This window comes from Mastigoproctus giganteus, chromosome 10 (genome assembly GCF_048544385.1).
Source record: "Mastigoproctus giganteus isolate SK-2022 chromosome 10, ASM4854438v1, whole genome shotgun sequence".
NCBI lineage: Eukaryota > Metazoa > Arthropoda > Arachnida > Uropygi > Thelyphonidae > Mastigoproctus > Mastigoproctus giganteus.
Genome location: NC_143584.1, coordinates 4,002,124 through 4,021,990, shown reverse-complemented (window position 1 = coordinate 4,021,990; position 19,867 = coordinate 4,002,124). Strand labels below are relative to the sequence as shown.

General features: G+C 39.4%; 1 protein-coding gene across 3 annotated transcripts in view; it reads left to right on the top strand.

The window, feature by feature from the left end:
- Nucleotides 1-19,867, top strand: part of LOC150078639 (alanine aminotransferase 2-like) — a 105,303-nt gene that overhangs the window by 28,163 nt on the left and 57,273 nt on the right. Inside the window, exon 3 of one of the 3 annotated variants that reach the window (XM_090383673.1) lies at nt 17,674-17,782. The exons of 1 other annotated variant lie outside the window; for it this stretch is intronic. In XM_090383673.1, coding sequence (XP_090239799.1) covers nt 17,674-17,782 — 109 coding nt within the window. Of the gene's footprint in view, nt 1-17,673; nt 17,787-19,867 lie in introns of all 3 variants that reach the window. One more of the 3 variants, XM_090383672.1, reaches the window with a different exon arrangement.

The window sequence follows — 19,867 nt, the reverse complement described above, 5'->3', positions numbered from 1 at the left end:
ACGAGATCGACCTATCAGATATACAGTATTACCAACATATCTCTATTTTAAATAAACTATGCTAGTTGTAGAATATTACAATTTTTATTTAAAAAAAAATAAGTAAGTATACTTACTTAAAATATCGTGCCAAATTGAACCGTTTTTGCATGGAAACTTTGAAATGATTGCATGCAGCTCTCAGAGGTGGCAAAAGGAACACAGAGCTTAAAGCTTTCCACGTTTGGGAGGAGAGATGGCATTCTCTTGTTTCATAATTAAATAAAATAAAAAAATAAATAAAGTGGCCTTGTTTATACTCCGGCACGACCACCAGGTCAGAGGAGCTTCCAATAATTCATAAATACAATCATTAATCGTATTCAGCAGCCACATTAGCTTGAACCACGGTCCACCTAAAGAACATGTGCTCCTTCACTATTAACAAAAGCAGCTATAAATCACGGACAGGAAGCTAAGCTTTGTGCCCTCATAACCATCTGTTTTCGCTGTATGAACAGGGTAGCACAGTGGTATCGTCACCGTCCTCCCCACACCGGGTGGAAGAGGCCCGGGTTCGAATCCCATCGATGACGTGAGGAACTTTAATGGGCTTTTTTCACTCCGTGGCTGAGTTAGTCGGTCTCAGACGTAGATTGCAAGGTTCCCCCAGAAACTGGGGGAAAAACATTGCAACCTAGCAAAACAGACAAATCGACCACAGAACACACTCAATTAACAGACATAGACACACAGCATGGAAGATGAATTTAATTATTCAGGTGGCCTAAATATAATAGTTTGGTTTTGTATGAACAATTTCATGTCCGAAATTTTCGTTGATTTACACTGCAATCATAACCATTGTACCAACCATTAGGACTAAACATGTGTGAGGTTGTAATCAATATTTGAAGGAAATGTTCAACTTGTTCATGCTTGCACAGAGATTTTTGTTGAGGCCTATACTCTTTGAGTTAATGAAGCGTCAGCCGCCCGCTATATCCATAGTACAACTGCAATCTAGGAAAACTGTGATTAACGGTATCCTCCATCGAGATGCTGAATAGCAATCAACGGCGTTTATTTATTTGACCACATACTCTACAGTAGAGTATGTTGTCAAATAATCGATTGATTGATAACTGATTATATGCAGATTAGCCGATTATGAAATCTACGGCATTCTATATTCTCTATTATGTAGCACAGAGCGGAACGGAAAGTAAAATAAATTCATTGTAGTTAAATTAGGTTTAATGTTAAATACAAACGATAAACAGTAAATACTTTGAAATGATTGCATGAACAGGAACAGTGGTTGTCAACTTAACCCCATCACAGAAACAGTAATTCTGTCCATGGACAAACGCTGGCCACGTCACCACCATACGTCACAGCCACAAACATCAACAAACAATTAACCACGTGTCTCACGCACCATCCTGGCAGTGCATCTCTATTCTAACTGCCATTCAAAGTATTTTAATCTGATGAAGGCTGCCACCCAGCCGAAAGCTAATTCATTTATCATAGTTTTAATGCTCTGTGTAACAAAAATAAATAAATTATGAATCCAGAGCACGCAGGCGTGTTTTATTAAGTAAAAACAGAACATGTTAGATACATACGGTAATCAGTAATACAAAAAGCTTTCGGGATTTATGTTGCCCGTCATCAGTTAACTGTTGGATTGAAAGTTTTGGGAACGTAGAAGTTAAGAACGTGCGATGGCAGTCATGCACAGTGAACTGAGTGATGCAACAACTAACTGTTGGAAGTTGAAGTCCGTGGTTGTGTCGTAATGGAAAGTTGCCCCTATTTGTCAGTCATGAGAATGGTTACTTCAATAATAGGATGAACACGACATCCTCTGTTTCTGTTGACGGAAGTATTAGAGCACGTGATGTGCAGTGACTCCAACCAGGCGCGGCTTTGGTAATGGCAGGACCGATCGACAACTATGACATCGCGGCGTGGGTCAATGTGATGTCGGATTGACCAGAAGTGTCAACAATGGCCGAATGTTCTATATCTGCTAAGCAAATGGCTCTTTTGTGTTCTGAAATACGTTTGCCGAGTCTTCTCCAGTTTCCCCGACGTAACAGTAGTGCAGTCACCGTAAAGAAGTGTGGTAGATTAGTCCACTCTGTAGTAAGGTGGGAACTGGTGTTTTCAGTTTGGAGATGAGGAATCGCCATTTCCAGTCTGGGAATTGTACGCACTTTATCCCATGAGATTTCAGGACCCTAGAAATTTGATGTCAAAGGTTCGAAAAGTATGGAATAAAGGCACTTGCGGCGGAGTCATTATCTTGAACGACCCTGTCGGTTTCTACGTAGTCACCTATCCAGAGAATTGGTGGGACAGCCACATCTCGTAAGATCTGTCTTGACCCTAGCAATCTCGGTGGGTCTCTCATCTGCAGAACTAGAGTGGGTCCAGGTGTGAGTTAACAAGGCCTGCGCAGTGCCGAGAAGATGGCTGCACGTGTGTGCTGACCGGTAGTGGGTAAATTGGCCAGCACCCATTGGCTTGCTATAGAGTGTTGTTCTCAGGCGGGTGCCCTCATGTAGGACCAGGGTGTCCAATTATGGTAGTTATTTGGGAATAACTACGTGTTTGTAGTTATTCCCAAATCTCTGGGAATAACTACAAATATATCATCCACGTAACGACTCCAAAAGGTAATGGGATCTGGTATATTCGAAAATTCTGAAATTCTGCTTAGGACTTTTCAATTATTGTACTGCAGTTCATGGTGCTGCTGCCATCATCATGAAAAGTTTATCTCACTTGTACATGTGCAAGTTTTAGGCAATTGAGACAATTCAGACTATTTTATGAATTGATGTGGAATAGTCATCTACCACCATAGATAACTATTCCACAGCAGATGTTCGCATATTTGTCTTTATTCAGGATGTTACGAATTTAGCTAAACGGCTCAACGCCCACTGGGGGGGAACCTTGCTTTCTTCGCCTGAGACCGACTACTCAGCCAGAGTGGCGAGTTGCGCCGTAGTCGCCCTTCTGTTGCCATGTACTAGCTTGGAGAGTCTTTGCTCACCTCGAGAATCGATGAGCCGTGGTCGCCCAACACCTTGCCGGCGGTTCGTGGGTTTTTCCTCCTCAGACCACTTTCGGTAGGTACTAACCACGGCTGACCGTGAGCATCCCACCAGCTGTGCTGTTTCGGATATTCTCTGACCAAGTCGTCTGGCCATTACAATTTCGCCTTTGTCAAACTCGCTTAAGCCATCTGCCATTCCCATCAGAAGAACAAGAGTAACCCTGATTAACGGAACTCAGTATCAGGTGTTTTTTGATACTGTGTCTAGACTCGCGTCGTAGTTCACCTGCAGTTGCTTCGATTTGCATAACGACTCGCTGGTCATAATGTTTTGGCTCATCGATGTATGTCATTTTAATGATCCTAACAATCGCGGAAAGCTAAAAAAAAATCTGATCAGCGTGTATTTCACAGACATTTTATTTGGCCTGCCATTTATAAAGCTTGCCCACCCCTGCTCACGATATTCGGCTCCGAGCCGAATCATAAAATGTAAATCCCCAAGTCAGTTTTAATAAGCTTGTGTAGGAATATGGTTTCAATAAAACCATTTTCGGCATGAAATCATCAAAATCTCTATTCAACGTTTCCCCACCTCAAAAAATTATTGTATTTCCCGGGTTACTATTACACGCATGCCGGTTTAGATTTTGAAATATACAAAATATTTGCGATTTTTAAATTATAAATAACACGGATGACAAAAATATACTTTTGTTTCGATACCCTCGTCAAGTCGGCGCGCGCGTCTATTTTACAGGTTTGAGCAGGGGTGGACTGGGAAAGGAGGCGATCGACCCCGGAGCAAAATTCCCAATCACTTATTATGTTCTTATAATGCGATTTTCAGTCGTACTTATGATTCGATTTGCGCTCCCCCATACCCGAGAACGGTTTTCAATATACCTTTTTTTTCTTTAGAGGAAGCAGTTGTGCATCTTCTTCCATAAATTAAGGCAATTATTTTGCATAAAACATGTGACTACACTTAAGATTCACTATTGAACTGGTCAGTCCCTTTGTACCATGTTTTGTTTGTAGTGAACTATTCAAGTCGATATTATTATCACTATTATTATTGTTACTAGCCATATAGTGTAAGAAAGCCTGAGGCTTATGCTGCACCAGCCGAAAAAAAAAATAATAATAAAATAAAAAATTCTGAATTACCCCAAGAGAGAGAGAAAACAACAGTCAGAAGTAAAAGGGAATCACCAAGAAAGAAAAGAATGATGGTATCCAGCTCAGGACCCTGGGTGTGCCAAGCCCATACTCACCAGATGGGGTTAGTTTTATAATTGGCATCGTTTTAATTATAGCTCATATTAGCATTAGCATTAGCATTAGTAGAGGCACACGATGCAAGAAAGCAAGCTTATGCAGCATCAGCCAAAAAAAGCTCCGGTTTGACCCCTCCATTCGTTCCAAATACCTGTCCAGCTCAGCCTTAAATTTATTTAGGCTATCAACTTCCACAACAAAATATGCAAGTCTGTTCTACCAATCAACTACCCGCTGGCTAAAGGCAAACTTCCGCACATCTATCCTAAAACAGTCTAGTCTTTCCTCAATTTCAATTTATGCCCTCTCAGGTGATTATTCTGAGCAAGAGGAGGAATCCCATCAGCATTGAGCATGCTCAAACCATTCAAGGCTTTATACACCTCAATCAGATCACCTCGCAGGTGCCTAGTCTCCAAACACTGTAATCTACAAAACTTAAGCCTTTCTTCGTAAGAGCACCCCTTTGTTCCATTCACTAATCTTGTTGCCCTTCTCTGTACTCGTTCCAACAGCTCCACATCCTTCTTAAAATGGGCCACTAGACCTGTATACAGTACTCAAGGTGTGGCCTGATTACCGCCTTATACAAGGTGATAATCACCTCCTTAACACTACTAGAAAAATTCCCGTATATCATTGACAAGACACCATGAACTACTCTTGCAGACCGTCTGCACTGCTCAGAAAACTTCATATCTGCCTGTACAATCACCACCAGGTCCTTTTTATTCTCTACCACTGTCAGTATAGTACCACAAAGTTGATACGTTACTCTGGGGTTACTGCTTCCCATATGTAGTACTTTACATTTGTCAATGCTAAACTTCATTTGCCACCTCTCAGCCCATCTGCTCAACTTTTCTAGATCCTGTTACAACAGCATACTGTCATTAGTGTCATTCGCAACTCTGCCAACATTCGTATCGTCTGCAAAGTTGGACATTAAGCTTGATATACCATCATCAATATCATTAATAAATACAGAAAACAGCAATGGACCCAAAACTGAACCCTGAGGGACTCCACTTATAACATTAGTTCACGAAGAGCAGTGTCCATTGATTACCACTCTCTGTCTTCTCCCACTCAACCATCCCTTTATCCATAGCAGCAATTTGCCTCAAATGCCGAACTGCTCCAAATTGTGCAGCAGTCTTCCAACAGTATCAAAAGCCTTTATAAGATCAAAATATATGATATCAAAGTTATTTCCTGCATCCGGTTTCTTTGTGTCCACATCATAGTATCCAACCAAATTGGTCAGGCAAGACTTCCCCTTAACAAACCCACAGTGTGTCCGAGCTATAACTGAAGTCTTGTCTAGATAATTCTGCAGTAATTCTTTAACCAATGCCTCCATTAATCTCCCTGGAACAGACGTTAAACTAATAGGTCTATTACTTGTGTTGCCATTTGATCCTCCATTGTGAATTGCAGTCATATTTACACATCTCCAGTCCGTGGGTATCTCCCCTTAGTTCTAGGAAGCTCTCGTAATTATGGCTAACGATTTGCTTACTTCCTTTGCTGCCTCCTTTAATATAACTGGATAGATTCCATCCACTCCAGGTCCCTCTCTTATGTTTATCTTCAACAATTTCTCATCCACTTTCCTCACAGTTGTTACAACATCTAGCTCACTGCCAGAGTTTAGTTCACCTCTGGCATTCCCCTCCCTGAATAACTCCTCATGTGTGAATGTAGATGCAAAATACTCATTTAGTTTGCTAGCCACCTGAGCAGGATCAACAATAGTTGAACCATCGATATCCAGTGGACCCATTTGATTCATCCCCGTCCGTTTAGAGTTTACATAGGTAACGAACTGTTTGCTGTTTTTCTTTGCATCCTTTGCCAAAGATTTCTCGTAATCCGCCATCGCCTGCCTAACCTCCTTTGTAACGTGGTTACAAACCAGCTTATATCTATTATTATTATTATTAGCCATATGGTGAAAGGAAACTTGATGCTTATGCTGCACCAGCCAAAAAAAATTCCAGAGGTACCCTGAGAGAGACAGAGAGAGAGAGAGAGAGAGGGGGGGGGGGAAATCACCAAAAAAGAGAAGAATGATGATATCCAGCTCAGAACCCTGGGTGTGCCAAGCCCATACTCACCAGATGTGACCGCCCGAGGTTGGCTTCTGTGTCACATGTTAATTGAAATGTATCCCATGCATTTTTCTTCTCTGTCACATGTCTAATTAGTTTATCTGACATCCATTTAGGCCTAAATCTTGAACAATATTTCTAAATTGGTATGTAAAGCCTAGTAGCTTCCAAGATAAATTGTTTGAATGCTTCCCATTTTGAATTTGCTGTTGGTAACATCATCAGTTGGTCCCAGCGTATAGAATTTAAATACTGTCTGAGACCACCGTAGTCGCCTTTACGAAAGCAAAAACCCTTCCTTTACCGCTGATAATAGTTACCTCTTTGAGTAAATCCCACTTCAGCACACTGTGATCACTGCCACCTAGTGGTTCCTTTATCTGCAGATTCTTAATGCATGAAGAATTTCTACTGATAATCAGATCAAGTGTATTACTCCCCCTAGTTGCCTTCCGAACATGGTGATATAGAAATCAATCATCTAATAAATTCACAAAAGCCTTGTTAGTGTGTGAGTGACCAACCCACAAATTCAATATCCGGGAAATTAAAATTCACCATTATAAGACTCTGATTTACTGGTCCACTCTATTTCCCTGTACAGTTTCTTATTATACTAATCAGAGTCAATAGGCCTATAGCACACTCCTACTCTCAATTTTGATGTCCCAATGCTTATGTCACACCAAACTGACTGGACACTGCACTGTACAGCGATGTCGACTGGCTCTACCTCCTTGGATTTTATGTGTTTCTTATCTAATAGCATAACCCCTCCTCCATTCCTATCCTGTCTATTCTCCCCAAATTGCAGTTCTGCATTCCTTATATCTGTGTGACACCATGTCTCTCATATCCTAACAATATCTGCCTTTGATGTTTTGAGCAATACCTCAAATTAATCAAATTTATTTACGAAACTCCTAGCATTGGTGTACACGCAAGTATACAAGCACCTGTACCCTAACAGGTGCTTGTATACTTGCTACAAGTATACTTGTATACTTGTATTCTTAGCTACCCTAACACAGCCCATGTGCTTACCTGTACCACAATGACTCCCAGCAGTCTCTGAAATCCCCTGCATGTTGTTTTCCAGGCTGCTGCTTATTCCAATAGAAGCAGTGCAAGAATCACTTTCACCTCTGTGTGAAAGTGATTCCTTTCACCATATTGTGGTACCTTCATAACGAGTGGTCGAGGTATTGCTCTGCTTTGAATAAGTAACGCTTCACCAGTGGAGAAGACCAATGTTACTTATTATTCTCAGCGGTTACCACCACCCAGACGGCACAGTTTCGAGGCTTGTTGGCTTATTCATCTGTGGGTGTCAAGTACCCTGTTGTTGCAATAGTTGACAACCTCCATAACAAATTTCGTTATGGAGGTTGTCACTTCCATAACGAAATTTGTTTTCAAGTGGCTCGTGTGTTTCACAGCGGCAGCTTTTACAAGCGTCAATGTGAAAAAGTGTACCGACACCTTTTTTGAATATTTGTAAATTCTTTTTTTTTTTTTTTTTATACGATTTTCGTGGGTTTGAAAAAATACTTTTAAAAAATAAGGAAATTGTTTTTATTTCTGTTCGGTACTCGACTTTACAAGAGCTGCGGGCCTCGTGTTGCTATGGTAGCCACTACATGTACAACATTTAACCTTTTTTTTTTGGCTATGAGCCAAAACACAAAAACGCCGACCGCAAGAACAGTTTCTTATCACAAATTATGCATTTTCCGAAATTGGATTTAGTTTTTGTTGTTCGACGTTTATATTTACAGGTTAGTTTTTTTTTTTTTTTTTAAATAATTAAATACGAAAATCCAACACTAATAACGTTCTTGTTATTAACAAGAACGTTAGTTAGTTATTAGTGTTATTAATAACACTAATAACGTTCTATATGGCACTAATAACGTTGTTGTTATTCTGTTTTATTCACAGTGTAGTACTACGCTATCGTTTTGTAATACAGTACATATTTCTAAACATTGAGGTAGAACGTATAACATCCTGGCAAATCAATCAGAATACATTCAGTTTACTAACACGTCACAGACTTAGTTGTTTTGGTTAAAATATTGTTTAACTCCCCTGATAAAGTATTACGATAGAATCACTGGTGATTCTATCGTAATGGAATTGGATGTTGTAGAAATAGCTTTAACATTGTTTATTGTGGCTTTAACAGAGCATTTGATTCAGTCGTGTTGTGCAGGAGATGGAACATACCTGAGATCACTTGCAAGATCACTGTCAGTTTAAAATGACATTAATGAAGTTATACAGGTAAACAATTGTAGATTATATGAAGATTAGCTATATTCTTTTGTATGCCGTATTCAAATATTGGTTTTCTCAACCATCCTTCATCTCATCATCATGAACTTGGTCCGGCTTAGGTCTTTTAAGACCTGTTCCGTTTTGCTCTTGGAGGTGGTCTTGATCTCGCCATCGTTGTCTTGGTGGACCAACATCTCTCTTGCCTGTAGGTTTGTAGTTAAAGGCTAATTTTAGGATCCGGTTTGGGTTCATTCTTTCTATGTGGCTGATCCATTTTTCTTGATACCGTTTTATGTCATTTACTATGTTATCTACTTTTAATTTCTCTCGGATATCTAAATTTCTTTGGTGGTATAGTCTTGTAAAGCCTAATGGTCATAAAAATCTCATTTGTGCTGCTTCTAGTTTGTGTGCATCTTTCTTATTTATGGCCCAAGTCTCACAGCTGTAGAAGAGGGCTGGTTTTGAAGTGATGTTGTGCAGTCGTAATTTTGTTTCAATTGTCATTCGTGTAATCGTTCCATTCATTTTATTATATTTTTGTAGTTTAGTGTGGATGTCTTTCCCTTCATTTGATATTAAATTTCCCAAATAGGTGAAGTCAGATATTTGTTCTATTATTTTATCATCAATAACAATTTTGACTCCCTGTATGTTTTTTCCACATAATCCCATTGATTTTGATTTTGAGGTGAAGATTTTCAACTCGTACTTTTTACCTATTCTATTAAAGTTCATTTGCCGCTATCTGTAGTCCATCTTCGGATTTTGCAATTATTACTTGATCATCAGCATATAATATAGTTTGGATTTTATTCCTGTTGTTCAACTGTATTCCGTTGTTAATTGCTTGTTTCCATTTTTTAAGAATTTTATTGATGTAGATATTAAATAAATTTGGTGATGGTCCACATCCTTGCTTCACTCCTTTATTGGTGTTAATTGGGTCTGATAGTTGGCCATTAGAATATTTTATACAGACTTTTGAGTTTTTATATAGGCTTCGGATCGCTTTCCGGAGTTGGGTTGGGATATTTTCTTCACGTAGAATCTGCCAAAGTTTTTCCTGGTTTACATTGTCATATGCTTTTTCATAATCAATAAAGAGCAGAAATGTTGGTAGATTGAATTCTCTTCTTTTCTCCAAAATTTGTTGTAGTGAGAAAATGGCATCCATTGTGCTTCTCCCTTTTCTGAACCCACATTGTTCTTCTTCTAAGAATTGTTCACTGTATTTATTAAGTTTATTCTTTAGTATATTAGAGTATAGCTTTGCAGCAGTTGACAGCAGTGTTATCCCTTTGTAGTTGTTAGGGTTCCCAATCATTGGGTATCTGTTGCTTATGCCATATGATGTTAACTAATTTTAGTAGTGCATTTTTTAGTAAGGTGCCCCCATATTTAAATAGTTCTACATTCAAATTGTCTATGCTGGACTTTTTCGGTTTTTTGATTTTTGTAATATTAACTCTAGTTCTTCCATTGTTATATTTTCTTCATCTTTGGTTATCACAGATTAATCTTCCAATTCCGTAGTGCCTGGGTTATACCATAGTTTGGAATAGTGTTGCTTCCATTCTGCTTGGGAGATGGAATTGGTTTTTATTTGATCATTTGTGTTTAGTTGTAATTTCTTAAAAATTTTAAAACCTCTTCTCTGTGGGCCTGTGATATCGCGTTCTAAAATCTTTCATCTCAGCTGCCTTAATTATTCGCCCCACGATTCCTTAATTTTGAAGATGGTACTTTTTTCGAATGTCCGCTCTGATATTCCTTGTCAGTGACTTCCTAATCCGGGATCTCTTTATTCCATTCTGTCAAATTCGTGTTGTCTCCCATTGTTCCCTCAACTCTAGAAGGCATTCAGAACTTTTTGACTTTCTTCAGTTTAACTTTTCTAACAGTGAGGTAATTTTCCTTGGTGATTTTAATGTTCACAACTGTAGATAGCTACAGTTTTCTAGTTAAATGGACCTAGCTGGTCAGGATTTTGAGGCTTTTGTGATTATTATTGATCTTAAAAAGAAAACTGTCAGGGCCATCTGAGAATAATTTCATCTACATGTGTGTTATATCCTTAAATTTCATGGGTTCTCTGGTCAATTTGCTAGTTTTTCTGGATGAAAAACCCTGGGAGAAATTTTGTTATCCCCTCCTGAGACCGAATAAGTGAATCATGGAGTGAAAATTCCCCATTAGAGTTCCTCGCATCACTGAGTTACAGCGAACACCCTAATGACCCTACACAAAGGTGGAAGGTGCCTCCGTTGCCAGGTGGGCAGGAGCAGTAGTGCGTAGCACACGCTTCTTGATCAGACCGGGGTTTGAGCCCTTGACCACCAAATACGGAGAATGCGGAAAGGTCAGGAAATGACCACCGCATATCCCTGAAGCAATATGGCCTTAGTTGCTAATGCTCCTAAAAAAAAACCAAATAACAACAAATAACAAAGGCAGAACTATAAATTCTGCACGCACCTGCCATATTATCAAATGGTTCCCGTGTGATCATTCACAACCAAACCAAACCTGCCGTCAGATCACCTCCGACTCCTCGAGTTCACCACAGTGGCAGAAAAAGTGGTAAAGTAGCTTTCTTGCTGACCTTACAACTTGTGGTTTTATCTGTTGACTGGCCTAACCACACATCCGATATTCTTGATCTCTGCATCACCTATACAACCCTTCAAATACATAGTCAATGTTCGTGATCCTCTTGGCACCTCAGATCACAACTTGGTGATGGTTTCTTTTCCATTGAAGCCTATCTTTCATGGTCATTCTCAGCCTCAGATCAGAACAGGACATGATCTAGCCAAGGAGGAAGTCTTTGTGTGTGCTAGGTGCAGAGACTGTGAGGAAATTAGGCACCACCTCAGCATTCTGATCAATGTCTATGATTGATAGTTTGAGGCATAGGGTTGATGGCCTTGAAGAAATTAATAAGAAGGCCCATCAAGCTCTCAGCTGCCCAACTCTGGCGCACTATGGCCATAGTTGCCGATGCGCCTAATAAATCTCTAAATCACCACCGACAACAACAACAGCTGCCTAAGCTCACTTAGGCAGCTGTTGCCAGAGCTCACTCCTGTGCATCAGGCAACACAGTGGCAATCCCCATGGCAGAATGCACTGGTCTCACAGCAACTGGTTATTGTTGGTGACTCTGTTGTCAGGGAGACAGGGAATATATTATGCAAAAAGGATAGGTGGAACAGGACCAGGGTATGTCTGCCAGGGGGACAAAAGTTGATGACGTTGTAGAGCAGATATCTTTTAAGGGCACAAAAGGTGATATTGTTGTACACGTTGGCATTAATGATCTTAAGTAAATCTGCAGATCTCTTACTCTTAACAAGTAGAGGTGAATGTTGAAAAACAGTCACGAGCTAAGGTTGAATTTGAAAGTGTCTGCAATTCTGCCCAGACACGATAGGAGGGAGTATATGATGAGAGCCTTGTCAATTAATTCGGCCCTGGAGAGATTGTGCAAGGCTCGTAAGGTAGAATTTTTTCAGTGTGGTCTGTGCTTGCTAACAGGAGAGACTGTTTTCTACAGGGGTGGGATACACTTAAATAGAAAGGGTGCAAAAATATTTTCTGATGCTATTGGGGCAGTGTTAGGTGGGTCGGAAAACTGCTGGCTTAGGGGGATTCACAGGCTTAAAGATTAACAGTAGTTGCAGGCAGAGGCGAAAGCGATTTTTGCACTGCTTCTATTGTAACGAGCGGCAGCCTAGAGAGCAAGTTGCTGGGCTTCAAAGAGCTGCTGGAAGTCATCATTATTATTATTATTATCCATATGATGCAAGGAAGCCTAAGGCTTATGCTGCACCAGGAAAAAAAAAAGTTCCCGAGTAACCCTGAGAGAGAGAGAGAGAGAGGAATAGAGAGTCAAAAGTAGAAGGGAATCACCAAGAAAGAGAAGAATGATGATATCCAGTTCAGGACCCTGGGTGTGCCAAGCCCATACTCACCAGATGTGAGCCCCCGGGGGGATCATGGAACATAAATACATGGGCTGTGTTAGGGTAACTAAGAGTAAGAACAGGTGCATGTATACTTGCATGTACACCAATGCTAGAAGTATAGTAAATAAATTTGTTGATTTTAAAGTGCTGACCAAGGCATCAAAGGCAGATATTTTTGGGATATCAGATACATGAAGTCACACAGATATAAACAGTGCAGAATTGGAATTTGGGGAGTGCAATGTGTACAGAAAGGACAGAGAGGATAGGTAGAGAGGAGGAGTTATGCTGTTAGTTAACACACACAAAATCTAAGTAGTAGTAGTGGCATGTGATGCAAGAAAGCAAGTGTATGCCGCATCAGCCAAAAAAATAAAAAAAACAAAAAAATAAAAAAACTGTACAAAATTCCCTCTAAATGTTTGTCCAGTTCCTCTTTAAATTTATTTAACCTATCAACTTCCACAACGACAGATGAAAGTTTGTTCCAGAAATTAACTACCCACTGGTTAAAGGCAAATTTCCACACATCTATTCTACATCTGTCTGGCCTCAATTTGAATTTATGCCCCCCCCCCTCTTAGGTTTGTAATCTGAATAAGTGGAAGAATCCCATCAAAATTTAGCATGCTCAACCCATTCAAGGACTTCTACACCTTAATAAGATCACCTTGCAGGTGCCTAGTCTCCAGCCACTGCAATTTGCAGAACTTAAGCCTCTCTTGGTAAGAGGATCCCTTCATTCCTCTCACCAATCTTGTTGCCCTTCTCTGTACACGCTCAAACAAATCTACATCCTTCCTAAAATGAGCCCTCCAGACCTGTATACAGTACAGAAGGCGTGGCCTGACCATTGCCTTATACAGAGGGACAATCACCTCCTTTTCCCTGCTAGCAAAATTCCTGTATATCATTGACAAAACCCCATGACCTGCACTGGCAGCCTGTCTGCATTGCTCAGAAAACTTCATGTCTGACTGCACAATTACTCACAATTAAGGAACAGCATCCAGTTGACATGGGTGGACAGTGCAATGGTGATTCAGTTTGGTGCAACGTAAACACTGGGAAAGGGAAATTGAGAGCAGGAGTTTGTTATAGGCCTAATGACTCTGATAAGCACAATGAACAATTGTGTAGAGAAATTGAGTGGACCAGTAAATCAGAATGTCTTGTAATGGGAAAATTTAACTTTCCAGATATTGACTGGAACTTGTGGGTTGGTCACTCACACACTAGCAAGGCTTTTGTGGATTTATTGGAGGATGGTTTTCTACAGCAACATGTTTGAGGGGCAACCAGAGGGAGTAATACTCTTGATCTGATTATCAGCAGTGATGACACATGCATTAGGAATTTGCAGATAAAGGAACCACTAGGTTATAGTGATCACAGTCTGCTGATGTGGGATTTACTTAAAGATATACCTACCATCAAGGGTAAAGGGAAGGGTTTTTGTTTTCGTAAAGGTGGTCTCAGGCAGTTTTTGAATTCTGTACAGTGGGATCAAATGATGATGTTAAAAACAGTGAATTCTAAATGGAAGGACTTCAGGGAATTAATCTTAGAAGCTGCTACACTTTTCATACCAACTAAGACATACTGTTCAAGATTTAGGCCTAAATGGATGTCAAATGAACTAATAAGGCTTCTAGCAGAGAAGAAAACTGCGTGGGATGCATATAAATTAGCAGGTGACACAGAAGCCTATGGCATATATAAGCTAATCTGTAATCAAGTCACAAAGGAGGTTAGGCACACAAAGGCTGATAATGAGAAATCCTTGGCAAAGGATGCAAAGAAAAACAACAAAGACCTCTTTACTTATGTTAACTCTAGAAGGAAGGGGATGAATCAGATTGGTCCATTTGATATTGGTGATTTGAGTGTTGATGATCCTGCTCAGATAGCTGACAAACTGAATTAGTATTTTGCCTCTACATTCACACATGAGGAATTCTGTAAGTTAGGAGAGGACAGAAATTTACTAAACGCTAACAGAGAGCTAAATGATTTTGTAATAACAGAGAGAAAAGTGGAGGAGAAATTGTTGAAGTTAAACATAAAAAAGGCACCTGGGGCAGATGGAATCTATCCAGTTATATTGAAGGAGGCAGCGACAGAAGTAAGTAAACCCTTGGCCATAATTATGAGAGCATCGTTAGATTCAGGGGGGGGGGTCCCATGGACTGGAGATGTGGAGATGTATACGCAATTCACAAAGGGGGTTCAAAGGGTGCGCAAATAATATAGACCTGTTAGTTTAACTTCTGTTCCAGAGTCACTGGTTAAAGAAGTGATGCAGGATTACCTAGACAAGACTGCAGTAATAGTTCAGACACAGTATGGGTTTGTTAAGGGGAAGTCTTGTATGTCCAATTTTATTGGATACTATGATGTGGTCACAAAAGAGCTCGATGCAAAAAATAATTTTGATATCATACACTTGGATTTCAGGAAAGCTTTTGATACTGTTTCATATGGAAGACTGCTGTACAGATTTGAATGCAATGGCATTAAAGGCAAGTTGCTGTAGTGGATAAAGGGATTTTTAAGTGGGAGATGGCAGAGGGTGGTAATAAATGGACACTGCTCTACGTGGACTAATGTTATTAGCGGAGTCCAACAGGGTTCAGTGCTTGGCCTATTGTTGTTTTGTGTATTTATTAATGATATTGATGAGGGTATATCAGGCTCAATGTCCAAGTTTTCAGATGATACAAAGGTTGGCAGAGTTGTTAATAATAGTAAAGATAGTATGCCACTGCAACAGGATCTAGAAAAGTTAGGTACATGGGCTGAGAAGTGGCAACTGAAGTTAATTATTGACAAATACAAAGTATTGCATATGGGTAGCAGTAATCCAAGAGAAATGTACCAACTGTGTGGTACTACACTCAGGGAGGTGGAGCATGAAAAAGACCTGGGGGTAATTGTGCAGTCAGATATGAAGTTCTCTGAGCAGTGCAGATGGGCTGCCAGAACAGGTCATGGAGTCTTTTCAATGATATATAGCAATTTTGCTAGCACAGACAAGGAGGTTATACCTTTGTATAAGGCAATGGTCAGGCCACACCTTTAGTACTGTGTACAGGTCTGGAGGCCTCATTTTAGGAAGGATGTAGAGTTGCTAGAAAGAGTACAGAGAAGGGCAACAAGATTGGTGAAAGGAACAAAGGGGTTCTCTTACCAGGAGTGGCATAAATTCTGTTAGTTGCAGCATCTGGAGACTAGGCACCTGTGAAGTGATCTGATTGAGATGTATAAGGCTTTGAATGGTTTGAGCAGGTTCAATGCCGATGTGATACTTCCACTTGCTGAGATTTAGAACCTGAAGGGGCATAGATTCAAATTGAGGAAAGGCAGTTGTAGAATAAATGTACAGAAGTTTATCTTTAGCCAGCAAGTAGTTGATTGCTTGAACAGACTTCCATCTGTTGTTGTGGAAGTTGATAGCTCAAATAAATTTAAGGCTGAATTAGACAAACATTTGGAGTGACCAGATGGCTGAAATGAAAAGGTTTTTGTTTTGGCTATGCTCTATAAGCTTGCTTTCTTTCATCATATGTCTCAGCTAATGCTAATGATCTGCATGATTTCTCTTCCTATATTTCTTAGGGTGGATTACTATAATCCAATCAAGATTCAGAAGATTTTAAATTAAACTTTAAATATTTTAATCCTAATTTTTCTCAGAAATTATTCATCTAGGGAAGAATTATTTTATTCTGTATTCTTCCCTAAAATCTTGTCCTTTATCTAAACTTTGGTTTTCCAATAAATGTGATAATGCTGTTCAGGAAAAGAATGCATATTTCAGTTGGCTTGTATTCAAATTTTCAGCTTAATTTTTCTGCTCACACTAAAGCTCACAACAATTTTAAATCAATTACTAATCAATCCAAGCTCTTTCTGAACAGTCTAAAGGAAGAAATCTCCTGTCGAAGTGATAGGCTTCTACTTTCTGGCCAAAGCTATAAAGTAGTTGTTTTTGTCCATCTATACTCCCACCTCTGTTACAATGTGATGGTTCTAGTGCATCCTTGGCTAAAGATAAAGCTGATTTACTGACATCATACTTGTTTTTCCTAACCAAGTGTAATCAATACCATGAGTATTAATGCTCTTCGAAAGCCATCTTCTACCATACCCAATACACTCCATTCAATGAGCCCCAAGTTGTGATGGCGTTTTTTTATTTTTCCTGAAAACTTATATGCTCTTGTGCTTGCAGCAGTTCTTTGTAGCTTTTTCTTTTATTTCTTATTCAACTGGTACTTTTTTTTCTGTGTATAAATTTGGTTTCATCTATCCTAAAAATGATACGTTGTGCACCAGTTTGAGAATCTAGGGGATTAAGAGCTAGGTAGATGGCAAAAATGATGTCAACGGAGTTTAGCAATTTCTCTGCAGAAATTGCTAAACTTTGTTGGTAGAAAAGCAGAAGCAGAGAAAGCAGGTAAGAGTGCTGCAGCACCTACCTATTGTTTCAAATGTAGCTGTGGCACATGACTTGAATTGCTACAATAATATGAATAACAGTATAACAATATAATTCAATGTTATAGAAAGAAATAATGAAAAAATAGTATTTCTCTCAGCAGTTGTACACAACTGAGGAATAGATTACTTATTTTTTATATTATAACATTTTTATGTTTAGTTTTTCTTAGGGGTAGTCACAGGATTTTGCAAAGGGCTAAAGCACTTAAAAGGGGGAGGTGCTACTAAAGAAGTGTTCTGGGAAAAAATCCACATTATTTTGATTAAGAGAAGCTATAGCTCCTTTACTCCCTACCTGAGACTTCTTCTGGGTCTTTCCATTCATTAATTTTGTGTACCACGTTCCTTAACAATGTAAACTTATTTTATGATGTATTTAATTGTCTTGCCTGTCATTTGTCCCTGTTATAGTCCTTTTGAGATGCCTATCAGTAAAGTGGAGTTTTATATGCACTTTCTGTTTGTTTTATAGGTGTTGACTTTATGTGCTTACCCTGCTTTGCTGAAAGATGATAATTTCCCATTAGATGTAAAAGAACGTGTTGAAGTAATTCTAGATCAATGTGGTGGTCGCAGTGTTGGTAGGTGAGCTGCAAATATTATTATTGTATTGTTATCTCTTTGTTAATGCCTTATGGCATTTTTTCCTCATTTTAGTATATAGTTGCTAGTTTACAAAATTTAAACAACTCATTTGAGTAATTGTAGCTGTTTTGGGGAGGGTTCAGTAGGAAACACTCCCAACACCATAACACCACCACCACCACTACCAACCTGCATTTCTTGACACATGGTGGAATGGGCTCGGGTTTTTTTTTTCTGAATTCTGGTCCTTCCATCACTGTGCCATTATACTGCATTACACTCCTTGACATCTGTCAAGATGGGTCCATGGACTTGTTTTTGCCGTATTCTAGTCCTCCCATCAGTGTGAAATTGTGTTATGAAATTCCTCTTCCATTATCACTTATCACTGTTGTACTGGGTTGCTCTTTGGCTGACTGTAGTTGTTCTGTCACCCTGCACAAGTCTTATCAGTGAGCTGTTTCCAACCACAGGATTTCCATTGGTTGGATATTATTTGGATCAGTATTGATATACCCAAGGCAGTCACACATGGAAGCTCAAGCAGGGTTGCAGTTTCCAAGATATTCATATCAACATGTCTCAACAACACACTGCACAGACATAGAACTTTGCTCATTTCAGAGTTAGTATCATCTCTTCTAGGTTATGAGAAATGTCCGAAGAAGAATGTTATTGTTTGTTATTTGGTTTTTAAGATCATTAGCAACTAAGGCCATATTGCTCCAGGATATGCGGTGGTCATTTCCTGACCTTTCCGCATCCTCCGTATTTGGTTGAAGAAGAATGACTGGATAACAGGTGAAATTTTGCCACTCATAGAGAAGTGCAGAACATTTAAGAACTGCAATGTACTAAGGTACAAGGAGGTGAATAGACTGATTAAGAACAAAATTAAAGGTGCTAAAGAGAGCTGGATCAAAGAAAAATGCAGATAAGTAGAAGCACTGCAAGAAAAGCATGATGATTTCAGTCTTCACAAAAAAATTAAAGAGATTTCAGGAATTAATTAAAGGAAGCAACCAACTTCAGTCCAAAAGGACAAAGGTGAGATTATCTTGGAAGAATCAGAAAAATTGTCCATGTGGACTAAATGCATAAAAGACCTTTTTGCTAACAGTGAATGTGAGTTAGATGACAGCAATGATGCAGTGGTAGGACCATCCATCCTAAGATCTGAGGTGGAGAGGGTGATTAAATCAGTGAAGAAGAGAAAAGCCAAAGGACCTGATGTAATTACGGTGGAAATAGTCAAAGTGCTTGATTACAAAAACACCGACATTCTTGTTGAATTATTTAACAGAATTTACGACACGGGCAACATCCCCCAGGACTGGCTGACATCAACGTTCATCACTCTTCACAAAAAACTAAACATCAGGACTTGTGGAGACTTCAGACTAATCAGCTTGATGAGCCAATTCCTCAAAATGTTCCTAAAAATGATTAAAAATCAGATTTTCAGTAATTGTGAGCAGTCGATGGACAATGCACAGTTTGGATTTAGGGAAGGACTGTGTACAAGAGAAGCGCTATTTTGTGCCCAGGTATTGGAGTGAGGCAAGGATGTGTACTCTCCCTCCTCTTGTTTAAATTTACTCAGATGTCATCTTCAAGAGAGTGTTAGATGGAAGAAATGAAGAAATACCTGTTATTGGCAGAGTGATTAACAGCCTTCACCATGCAGATGACACTGCACTTCGTACAACTAATATGCAGGACTAACAGTTACTCCTCTATCATGTGAGTGAGGAAAGTGAAAGAATGGGCCTCAGGATTAATGTCAACAAGGCTAAGCTCATGGTACTTAATGGGACAATGCCAACACCTCTTCTCATGCAAAAAAAGGAAGGCTGATAGAAAGAGAGAGAGAGAGAGAGAGAGAGTTGACAACATTAAATATCTAGGCTTTTGGATCAATGACAAAAATGAACTGGATACGGAAAGGTCCAGTCCATATAGTGGAAAGAAGCCACAGCAAAGCCTGTGGCTTCTTTGCACTATATGGCAAAATACTTCTTACTGATGTTAATGAATTAAAAATGCTATTTGACAAGTTACTTTAAACTGACTTTCAGATA